Below are 12031 nucleotides of genomic sequence, written 5' to 3'. Positions count from 1 at the left end.
AAGAGGCTTCATTGGGCTAGACACCTGGTTAAGCTTGCACTGCTCAGAGGGCCCGAGGTTAATTCCCAGCATCCACTTCAGCTCCAGGGGGATTCTGGGACACCAGCAGTCACATGTACCCACAAGCACACATATACATAAAAGTAATAAATCATTTTTAAGGGAGGCTGTCTTAATTCTTGAGCCAGTTTGAGTATGTAGAGACTGGAATGCCTTGAAATGTCATTGTACCCAGCTACTTTTTGTGAAAGTGGGATTCCTTGATATGTTCTTGTTTATCCCACACAAGAGTGGATCACAACCGCAAGGGAAACTGAATTCTTGCCTGAGCTGGGCGCAAGAACTTCTTGAACTAAGGAGGAAGGACTTGGAAGCCCTCTCCTGAACAGTAAGCTCTCACAGAGGTTGGAAAGGCCTGAGACCGATTTGCGTAAAAGCCTCTCGCTCCAAAGGCCTGGAGTCCCTGGCTGTATTGTCGGTTTAGAACTGACCTTAAGGTTTCTCACAGGCTGTTGTTTGCTTCTCAAACAGATTATGAATCTCAAGTTTATAAACCACTGCTGCTGCTTCAGCCCATTTTAAGACTCATCCAGAAAATTCCAAAATGCTCCCTAGTTCCAAGTGTCAGACGTCCTTGCCATGCCACCAAACAAAAATCACATCGAATATTTTTTCCTAATCTGTTTTCCTAGCTTTTGAGTTGTTTCTATCTAAAATGAATAGGCCTGTTGCTACAGTCTCTTTGTGTTGAGTTGTTTGGCTGTAACTTAAGTGGTGGAGACAATCTGCTCTGCTTGCATCCAGCAGCTGGCTGCCTTCAGCCCCTTAGAGCTCTTTATTTTGCATGGACTGGGAGGATGGGAGCAGCAGTGGAAGAAAGCAGGCTGCTTGGTTTAATAGTCTGTGTTTGTTTGCTGATTCCGGTAATAGCTTTGGACAGCTATTTGAACAGCTGCTTTGAGAATGCCCTTTTGTTTTGCATTTAAGTTTATAAAGCTGGCCCTTCGTGCTCACTTGTCTACTCTTTAACTAGTGTCCTTTATTAAATATCTTTTACTATGCTCCACTCCTGTGGCCTACGCAGACATTGATGATAAAAGCTAATTTGCTAAAAAAGAATTTTTAAAATACTTTCTTTTTTTTGTTTTGTTTTGTTTTTTCGAGACAGGTTTCTCTGTGTAGCCCTGGCTGTCCTGGAACTCACTCTGTAGACCAGGCTGACCTTGAACTCAGAAATCCGCCTGCCTCTGCCTCTGCCTCTGCCTCTGCCTCTGCCTCTGCCTCTGCCTCTGCCTCTGCCTCTGCCTCTGCCTCTGCCTCTGCCTCTGCCTCTGCCTCTGCCTCCAGAGTGCTGGGATCACAGGCGTGCGCCACCACCGCCTGGCGGCTTATCCTTTCTTGTTGCCTTTGTTGTTATGCTTATTTAATTTGACAAATGTTACCTTTTGAAATTAAATTAGAACTTCGGTCATGTTAAAACCACAGTTTTATTAGCTTCCCAAGTCTTCTAACAAGTAGTTTAGTCTACATACTCCAGACAAGTTTTAAAAACTAAAAATTAGAATAATTTAATCAGCTTTATATATGTGTGGGTATGGGTGTGTTTTACTGCATTCTGTGAAAATTAGAACATATACAAACACATGCAAAATAAAAAGATAACTTTGGGTTTTTCTCTCATCATTGCTTAAGTAGACTTGCTGTGCCTTCTTTGCATTGAGTGAGCATTGTATTCTGTGTTTCCGCACAGGTGAGAGACCTGTGCATTGCGTACATGCTGGTGACCCTGACTTACCTCTACATTGGGGTCCTGGTGTTTGCCTCATTCCCTTCACCTCCACTACCCAAAGATTGTATTGAGCAGGTAAGGCACTGTGTATGTAAATGTAACCCTGTGACTTGTATATGTAACAGGAAGAACAAAGCAGGAGCCAGGCCAGTCAGGCCTGGGTGTGGATAGCACCTCTACCTTCCTCATCCTTTCCGGGCTTCTACTTTGCTTTACCTGGAGTAACAGAATACGTGCATGCTCCATGTGTTTTCAGATGTACTCTGGAGCAAGGTTCTGCATACTCTGCAGTGGGAATGCTCAAGCAGCCGCTATCGCATATGTGTATTTCTCTTAGAATGGACAATGTTCCTGCTGTTCCCATGGATTTCTAAAACCTCCACTGAGGTCTCTGATTTTTCCAAAGCTTAGCTGCAGAAATATCCTGGATGAACCAGTTTAATTCATTGGTCTTTAAGTACAGTGTAGGGACTGGGTAGCAAGGAGTAAAACAAAGACAATTTAGCTATTAAAAAGTGAAAGTCAGAACCAGGAAGAGAGAAATCCTTAAGCAAAAAGTTATAGTGAAACTTAGAAATAGTAACATTTTCAATATTAAAGAAGTTCTTGTGAAAAACAGCATTTCACAAGTGATTTTCTGGTCAGAGGAAACCCTCTAGGAGTTCAGTGGTGGTGTTTCAATCTAGTTACAAGGTGTATTTCAGCAACATTGATAGTGTACTCTACAAGGAGACAGAGGCTGCTGCTGTGTGGCAGCTGGAAATGTTCTCTTTGTGGAAGTTCTGTGGCAGCCAAGCATTTGCAGAAAATTTCCCCATTCCTAAGTCCAAATAAACCTCCTCCCCAGGGAATAGGAATATTTGTGGTATTCTCAAAGTGTAATTCTCAATTAACTACACTGCAAGAGCTGATGGCACTAGGAATTAGATATACACTCACAATGCACAGGTGACAGATGCCCACCCACCATGCACAGGTGACAGATGCACACCCACCATACCCAGGTGACAGATGCATGCCACCATGCACAGGTGACTGATGCACACCCACCATGCACAGGTGACAGATGCATACCCACCATGCACAGGTGACAGATGTATGCCACCATGCACAGGTGACAGATGCACACCCACCATGCACAGGTGACAGATGCAGGCCCACCATGCACAGGTGACAGATGCATGCCCACCATGCACAGGTGACAGGTACACGCCCACCATGGACAGGTGACAGATGCACACTCACCATGCACAGGTGACAGATGCAGGCCCACCATGCACAGGTGACAGATGCATGCCACTATGCACAGGTGACAGATGCCCACCCACCATGTACACTCTTTGAAAGTACTGCAGTGTCAAAGGAAGAAAAGCCAGAGAGCTATGGCAAAGATACAGTGCCATCGAATTTAATTTGCCATTTAAGTAAATTAGGAACAGATTTGCTTATTGTATTTGAAATTTATAGAGCTGTGTTCCGTGGTATACTTGTTGTGAAGAACAAAGTTTTCTTTATTATTCTAATGTAGAGTAATTTTCAGACCAGAACATTTATAAAACAGAATATGCCAGTGTCATTTTTTAAATCAGTTTCTAAATAATGCCATTTTGGTTTCTGTGCTCACCTCTTGACAAATAGTTAACAAGCAGTTTGTAGACAGCCATCAGTTCATCTACTACTATTTGGGGATTGCCTTTATGCAAAATAAGGAGAAAAGTTTGTAAATTTGAATGTACTGAGTTGATTTTTGACATGACTTCATTGTCTTTCTTGGATTAGAACTTCTTAGACAACTTCCCTAGCAGTGACATCCTGTCCTTCATTGCAAGGATATTCCTGCTGTTCCAGATGATGACGGTATACCCACTCTTGGGCTACTTGGCTCGTGTCCAGCTCTTGGGCCATATCTTCGGTGACATTTATCCTAGGTAAGGGTTCTTCTCTAGGCCAGTAAGATGTGCCAAGCACCAAATGACTGTGCAAGCAAGTCAGTTGAAAGTGTGACTGATCCTTTTGCTATATAAAAAAATTGCCTAATGAAAATGGTTACTAAGGATAGATCCCAATGTCTGTTTCCCAGAAGAGCTTTAAATAGAGAAGCCTCTCCCTTGCCTGGGACAACTTAATGTCCATTCCTTCCAGGAGAGTCACTTAGCTCTGATGTCTATTATATTTATGTGAAGATTTAACTGCTCTTAAGAGTACCTTGCTAAGAAGTGTATAGTGCTTAGAATCTATGTTGGTGTGTGTGCTAATAAGAGCCAATACCTTTAATTATTGGATATTAATACATGTATGTTTACTAATAGCTGTATCATTTCATAGAAATCCTCAGTATTTAGTGTTGAAGGTGAGACATAGAATGAATTTAATTTCTTACATAATTAAGACAAGTTTAACTTGCTGAGAATTTTAGCTTCTTACTGAGCATGGAGTTGTGCATCCCTTTGAATAAGATCTGTTGCAGTAGTTACCCTTACCTAAGAGGAGTGTCCACAGAGCATCAGTGTGTTTCCAGAGGTCCCTGTGACAAGCACACACAGCCATTTTCCCTACAGTTGCATGTTCCACAGACATTTGGACTCAAGAGAGACATTTTATTGAAGATTACCAGGAGCAGTCATTTCCAAAGACACATCTATCAATATTTAATGTAAAAATTAAACCTGATAATTTTAAGGTATCCGTTGATTCCTTTAAAAAGTCAGTAAGTCGGAACACAGAGGCACACACCTGTAATCCCACCCACAGGAGACTCACGTGTGAGGCCAGCTTAGAAAACAAACACAGCCCTCTTGAGACCCTGACGCCTACTCAAAAACTATAGTAAAACTGTTAACATGAATAATATCTATGCAAGAAATAACTAATTCTGAAACCCAATGGCCTCACAGCTATGAACCCTTTACTGTCTGCTGCCCTGGCTGACAGTTGGGTGCTTCTGTTTCAGCATTATTTTATTTATTTTATTTAAATATGTGAAGAAAATTCAGCCTCCTGTAGATGTATAATTGGAAAAGGAGAAGTACCTCTTATAGCCTTGTCAGGTAATTGCAAATGTGCATCTTTGGTGCCCCTGAAGAAGTGTGACACAGTGTAGCTCCCACTCCACTTATGTCATCAGAAATGTTGTTGCCTTAAAGTCCACTGTGTGTCCTTGCTCTTCGCCTCCCTGCTCCTGATGACTTAGGGCATCCTGTTTGCAGGTCTCTCAGATGCTCACACATTTCTTTATACACCACTAAAACTCACATCCATTAATATCACCACCAACTTCACCTAAAAGTGTCTTTAAATTTTGGAAAACTGTCAAACTCAAAGTAGCAAATGCCAGGTTCTCTGAAATCCTGTCTTTATGGAAAACTCAATTGTTACTGTCAGGAACAAAGACTGTCTGTTGTTTTCCTTAAATGAAAGCACATCAACATCCATTTAAAGGAAATGTCAGTTCACCACCAAGTGAAGATGCCTGCTGTTTGGGCTGCATTTCAAGAAGTAGCATTTTGTTGGAACTGTCGGATAGTTCAGTCCAGCTACACTGCACAACTGTTTTTCCTCAAGACACCCATGTCCTTGGATGTACAGATGTCCCTGATTGCTTCCCATGTGAACACACAGAATATTAAAATGATATGTAGCACAAGTATGAGATTCAATAAACTAAGATTTGCTCCTTAAACCCCAAGGGTACTAGAAATCAGTCCCAGGCCTTGAGCATATTAGGTAGCTGTGGTCCTCTGAGCTGTATCCCCCAGCCCTCTCACAGACATAGTTAATAAAAGTTTTTTCTTGCTTTGTTTTCTCTTGAAAGTGTTGGCAGTGAGGACTCTATCGTAGAATACAGATGCCTTTGTCCTCGTGTGTTGCTTTTAAATCCTATGATGCCTTGCACTATTATGAGAACATTATTTACCTCACAGTCTTCCTGAAACAGAATTCATTGTCACACTTGGAGAAACAGCCACTACTTTGGAAAATTAACAAAAGTTTTTTCTTTTAGTAAAACAACAAAGGTACAGAAAGTTGGAGATTGAAATTCTGGGTGAATGATAAAATCTTGATACCTACTGTCTCTCATTTATCAAGATATATGCTAGCCACCTATAGCATAAATAATTTTCCTTACTTTTTCAGACATTGACAATATTCTTCCCAATATCTTCCTACCCTCCACTGTTTTTCTTCAGGTTTCCTTGTTTAGTGCAAATTCAGCTATCTTCTTTCCAAATTGTTTAGGTAATTCTTTGTTATCTACATAAATAATATTATTTTTTAATAATTTTCTGTGTTCTGTCAAGTAACTTGTTTTTCTTGTGCAATTTTATTTTTCTGTAAGTACCTTAATGGGTTTCTTCATGGATCTGTTTTCTCAAGATATTCCAAATAAAATTGTATATAGAATGTGCACTCTGGTGCGTACTACTAGTTTGCATTTAACAAAATTTGCCTTTTTAATATAATTAGATAAAAGGCCAATTTCACTGTCTCATTACCAGCACTGAGCAGTGTATTTCAGTTTTGCTGGCAGATTAAAGACAATTGTTTTAAAGAGGTTAAGAACGAACTTTATTTTCCTAAAAACTGATTATAACTTACCTGTTTTATCTTTTCTTTCATATAAACTCTCTTCTGTCTTCTAGCATTTTCCATGTGCTGATTCTTAACTTATTTATTGTGGGAGCTGGAGTGACCATGGCCTGTTTCTATCCAAACATAGGAGGGATCATAAGGTAATGCCTCTGTGAATTGTGCTCTGATATCATCGTTGCTGTTGGTTTTTTAATTGAATGAATTTTCTGTCAGTGTTTAAGACTGGTAGTATTCAAGTATACTTTCTGGTGTTTGTTAGGGTGCTCATTAAATTTCTTTGTTGCTGATCTCTGGTACAGAAGGGGCTGTGGGAGCAAGTGTTCTGTGTCACCCATGGAGAGAGTGTTCTGTGGAGCCTGTGGGGAGAATGTCTGTGGGGCCTGTGGGGAGAGTGTTCTGTGGGGCCTGTGGGGAGAGTGTTCTGTGGAGCCTGTGGGGAAGTGTTCTGTGGGGCCTGTGGGGAGAGTGTTCTGTGGAGCCTGTGGGAGAGTGTTCTGTGGAGCCTGTGGGGAGAGTGGTCTGTGCAGCCTGTGGGGAGAGTGTTCTGTGGGGCCTGTGGGGAGAGTGTTCTGTGGAGCCTGTGGGGAGAGTGTTCTGTGGGGCCTGTGGGGAGAGTGTTCTGTGGAGCCTGTGGGGAGAGTGTTCTGTGGAGCCTGTGGGAGAGTGTTCTGTGGAGCCTGTGGGGAGAGTGTTCTGTGGAGCCTGTGGGGAGAGTGTTCTGTGGAGCCTGTGGGAAAGTGTTCTGTGAAGCCTGTGGGGAGAGTGTTCTGTGGGGCCTGTGGGGAGAGTGTTCTGTGGGGCCTGTGGGGAGAGTGTTCTGTGGGGCCTGTGGGGAGAATGTTCTGTGGAGCCTGTGGGGAGAGTGTTCTGTGGAGCCTGTGGGGAGAGTGGTCTGTGGAGCCTGTGGGGAGAGTGTTCTGTGGGGCCTGTGGGGAGAATGTTCTGTGGAGCCTGTGGGGAGAGTGTTCTGTGGAGCCTGTGGGGAGAGTGTTCTGTGGGGCCTGTGGGGAGAGTGTTCTGTGGAGCCTGTGGGGAGAGTGTTCTGTGGGGCCTGTGGGGAGAGTGTTCTGTGGAGCCTGTGGGGAGAGTGTTCTGTGGAGCCTGTGGGGAGAGTGGTCTGTGCAGCCTGTGGGGAGAGTGGTCTGTGCAGCCTGTGGGGAGAGTGTTCTGTGGGGCCTGTGGGGAGAGTGTTCTGTGGAGCCTGTGGGGAGAGTGTTCTGTGGAGCCTGTGGGGAGAATGTTCTGTGGAGCCTGTGGGGAGAGTGTTTTGTGGAGCCTGTGGGGAGAGTGTTCTGTGGGGCCTGTGGGGAGAGTGTTCTGTGGAGCCTGTGGGGAGAGTGTTCTGTGGAGCCTGAGGGGAGAATGTTCTGTGGGGCCTGTGGGGAGAGTGTTCTGTGGGGCCTGTGGGGAGAATGTTCTGTGGAGCCTGTGGGGAGAGTGTTCTGTGGAGCCTGTGGGGAGAGTGGTCTGTGGAGCCTGTGGGGAGAGTGTTCTGTGGGGCCTGTGGGGAGAATGTTCTGTGGAGCCTGTGGGGAGAGTGTTCTGTGGAGCCTGTGGGGAGAGTGTTCTGTGGGGCCTGTGGGGAGAGTGTTCTGTGGAGCCTGTGGGGAGAGTGTTCTGTGGGGCCTGTGGGGAGAGTGTTCTGTGGAGCCTGTGGGGAGAGTGTTCTGTGGAGCCTGTGGGGAGAGTGTTCTGTGGAGCCTGTGGGGAGAGTGGTCTGTGCAGCCTGTGGGGAGAGTGTTCTGTGGGGCCTGTGGGGAGAGTGTTCTGTGGAGCCTGTGGGGAGAGTGTTCTGTGGAGCCTGTGGGGAGAATGTTCTGTGGAGCCTGTGGGGAGAGTGTTCTGTGGAGCCTGTGGGGAGAATGTTCTGTGGAGCCTGTGGGGAGAGTGTTCTGTGGAGCCTGTGGGAGAGTGTTCTGTGGGGCCTGTGGGGAGAGTGTTCTGTGGAGCCTGTGGGGAGAATGTCTGTGGAGCCTGTGGGGAGAGTGGTCTGTGGAGCCTGTGGGGAGAATGTCTGTGGAGCCTGTGGGGAGAGTGGTCTGTGGGGCCTGTGGGGAGAGTGTTCTGTGGAGCCTGTGGGGAGAATGTCTGTGGAGCCTGTGGGGAGAGTGGTCTGTGGAGCCTGTGGGGAGAATGTCTGTGGAGCCTGTGGGGAGAGTGTTCTGTGGGGCCTGTGGGGAGAGTGTTCTGTGGGGCCTGTGGGGAGAGTGTTCTGTGGAGCCTGTGGGGAGAGTGTTCTGTGGAGCCTGTGGGGAGAGTGTTCTGTGGAGCCTGTGGGGAGAATGTCTGTGGAGCCTGTGGGGAGAGTGGTCTGTGGGGCCTGTGGCGAGAGTGTTCTGTGGAGCCTGTGGGGAGAATGTCTGTGGAGCCTGTGGGAGAGTGTTCTGTGGAGCCTGTGGGGAGAGTGGTCTGTGGAGCCTGTGGGGAGAGTGGTCTGTGGAGCCTGTGGGGAGAATGTCTGTGGAGCCTGTGGAATATAATGGACTTTAAAGTTCCCGTTAAACTATTCCTTGAGAAAATGGAGAAATGCCTACTTCACTGTCACAAACTCATTTAAGGATTTTTGTCTTCCTTTATAATTACACGGAATGCCACAGACAAATTCATCCTTTCTCATTCATAAACAGATGCTCACAAACTCTGAATGACTTAATAAAGGTGAAAAATTGAGCCCAGTGATGTAGGTCATTTGGTAGAGCTTCGGTCCTGGGACTCCATGCTGAGCACCTCCTGAACCAATAAGGTGTTTTAAGTTCCCCCACTTAGGAAACAGAGGCAGGAGAACCAGAAGTTCAAGAACATCCTTAGCTATACCAAGTTCAAGGCCAGCTTGGTCTTCATGAGATCCTTTCTCAAAAAGATCAAGATGAAAGCCTGTTTCAGATGTTTCTGAGATTTAAGGAATGAATAAAAAACTCTTTACCATGTAAATATACAAGGAAGAAATAATTGTATTAATTTAAATGAAACAATTTTTAATCTCATATGTCAGTAACAAATGACAAATTTTGTTTCCAAATGAGACCACGAACAGTTTAAATCATACTGTATTTACTTGCTTATAAAGCATCAGAAGTGCAGTGAGACTGTAAGCAGACTTCACTTTGCAGGTACTCTGGAGCGGCATGCGGCCTGGCCTTTGTGTTCATATACCCTTCTCTCATCTATATAATCTCCCTGCACCAAGAGGAGCGTCTGACGTGGCCTAAGTTGGTATTTCACATTATCATCATCGTCTTGGGCCTGGCGAACCTGATTGCTCAATTTTTCATGTGAAAACTGTTTTCTCAAGATTTCTCGTGGTATTCTGAACCTTGGCAACGGTTCTGCATAAAAGAACTTGAAAATGCTGTCATTGCTATAATTCTAAGTGTTCTTCTCAGATAATTGGAATCAAGGGAAATGATGGTCTCTCATAAGTATTTTTGTACTCAAGCTGGGAGGGAGGAAGTATTAAGGATGATTTTCTCAGTGACCCTCATTCCCATGCATCCAAGTAGAAATGTGGGAGGAATCATACGGATTTTTCTGTGTTAGGTGGGCGTGTTTCATGACCGACAACAAGGAACCTCAGGGGTCTTGGGTCAGGGCGTGCTGCCAGGCCCTGCGTGTGCTTCCATGAATGCTCTTCCGCCCCTTTACTTGCTGGGCCATTTCTAGGTTGCCCAAACCTCTGCTGTCTCCAACAGTAAAACAAATACCTCATTTTAAAAGAAGTTTCCATGGCATCATTATTAATGGGATGAATTCCTAACTCAATACTTAATCTGAAGAACAAAAAACTTTAAATAGTGTCAGTTCATTACAAACTGTGTGTAAATAGAGCCAGTGGATAGCTGGTCTATCAGTGAGCCCTTAGATGATGGAGGAAGAGGACCCGGAGGTCAAAGTCATCCTTAGTTTCACGGCCAGTTTGTCTCTTGGGGGGATGGGTTGTTTGTTTTAGTCTTTTTAGAAAGGCTTTCTCTCTGTATCCCTGGCTGTCCTGAAACTCGATCTGGGGACAAGCTGGTTATAGCCAGCTTGAAACCAGCCTGGCTATATAAAGCCTGGTCTCAAGACGATAAAAAGAAAGGAAACCAAAAGAAATTAGGCATCAGATCAACTTGTGCAGTCTGTTGCTATCTGACTCTTAATTCAAATCCAGCCCCAGTGGCTCAGATTGAGGTTATAATTCCCAAGCCAGATCTCACACCTGAGCAAAAGCAATTGCCCTTGCTTCTTGACCTTGAGGACTGCAGGGACTATCCTGAAGCCCCGTGGAGGAAGCACAGGTGGAGGTGGGCGTGTGAGGCTCTTCAGGAGAGAAGAGAAGAGCTGGGAAGGGTAGGACTGTCCAGTGTACCCAGAGTCATCCTGGTTCAGGTGTGACCTCCAGGAGCCGACACCATCTACCTGTTCCTATAACAGGGAGGAAAGAGTTAGGTCTCGCCAGAAAAGCTTCTGACAAGATGATTAAGAAATCCAGATTCTTAGAGTTAACCCTCTTGCCATCGTCCTTCTGAACAAAAAGCTAAACAAGAATCCAGATCTACCTGTCTTCTGTGGTCTACCCACAGCTACAAGCATTTAGATTTCTGTTTAACTTTGAAGAAATTGTTTAAAATGTATCATGATTCAGCTTCCCAGGACAGTGTCATGTTCTTAAAAGACAAAACAACAAAAAAAAAAAAAAAAAAAAAAAAAACCCAGGTAAAATGTTTTTTGTAAATCTAGTAAGCAGCCTCAGATTTAAGACCAGCTTTAATTTCTTTTAGCATAGCTTTACGTCCTACTAAAGCATGGTCTATGTTTTTAAGGATCTGTAACTCCTAACACTTTCTAAAGTCTCATTATGAAAACTGTCAGGCAAATGCACAAATAGAATAATGTGGAAAACTCCTATACACCCCTCCCTGGGTTCAGTGATTATAGGATCAGCTGGCTTTGCTTCACCTGTTTCCTCCTGCTTTTTCTTTTCTACTGACATATTTAAAAACCAGTCTCAGACGCTATGTCATTTCATTTCTACAAACCGTAGTATTCAGCTAATATCCCAAACTTTGAGCCTAGTTCCATTTATCATGGAGCGAGTCCCCAAGGCTCTGGCTCCCAGAAGCAGCCGTAGACATAGGGCTGCACAGGCTGCACCGGCTGCACGGGAACCCATGCTGAGAAACTCTGCAGCTTCAGGACTGCAGTGTCTTCTGTTAAGAGGCTTCTGAGTCCGAGCTGGGTTGTAAAAGGTGCCCCGACTCAGTCTTGCTCCGTTCCTAGTACTTTCTTTTGTCTTTGAGAACTTTAGAGAACATTTCATTCCTTCTTATCTCCCCAAGGAAGTTCTTGGGTGTTTTAACAAGAACTCTATCAAGCAAGGATAATTGGATGTGGTTTTGCCCATTTCATAGATAAAAGATAAAAGGAACACAGCAAGGGATGCTACCCTCCAGACAGAAAAATAATACAGATTTCTGTTTGTTTTTTTTTGTTGTTGTTGTTGTTGTTTGTTTGTTTGTTTGGTTGGTTGGTTTTTTGGGGGGTTTTGTTTTGTTTTTTTGTTGTTTTTTTTTTTTTTAGTTTTTTCGAGACAGGGTTTCTCTGTATAGCCCTGGCTGTCCTGGAACTCACTCTATAGACCAGGCTGGCCTCGAACTCAGAAATCCACCTGCCTCT

At 44.4% G+C, this 12031-nt stretch overlaps 1 protein-coding gene across 7 annotated transcripts in view; it reads left to right on the top strand.

Moving 5' to 3' along the window:
• Slc38a9 (solute carrier family 38 member 9) overlaps positions 1-11220 on the top strand; it is an 82179-nt gene extending 70959 nt beyond the window's left edge. For 6 of the 7 annotated variants that reach the window (XM_052159346.1, XM_052159347.1, XM_052159350.1 and 3 more), the window contains 4 exons: positions 1751-1864; positions 3569-3717; positions 6430-6519; positions 9490-11220. In XM_052159346.1, the coding sequence (XP_052015306.1) occupies positions 1751-1864; positions 3569-3717; positions 6430-6519; positions 9490-9655 (519 nt within the window). In that variant the 3' untranslated portion in view covers positions 9656-11220. Of the gene's footprint in view, positions 1-1750; positions 1865-3568; positions 3718-6429; positions 6520-9475 lie in introns of all 7 variants that reach the window. The other variant, XM_052159351.1, reaches the window with a different exon arrangement.
• The last annotated feature ends 811 nt before the right edge of the window (positions 11221-12031 follow it).

This window comes from Apodemus sylvaticus, chromosome 16 (genome assembly GCF_947179515.1).
Source record: "Apodemus sylvaticus chromosome 16, mApoSyl1.1, whole genome shotgun sequence".
NCBI classification, from domain to species: Eukaryota; Metazoa; Chordata; class Mammalia; order Rodentia; family Muridae; genus Apodemus; species Apodemus sylvaticus.
Note: the sequence above shows the minus strand (reverse complement) of the source record. Positions and strands in the feature narration are given on the sequence as shown.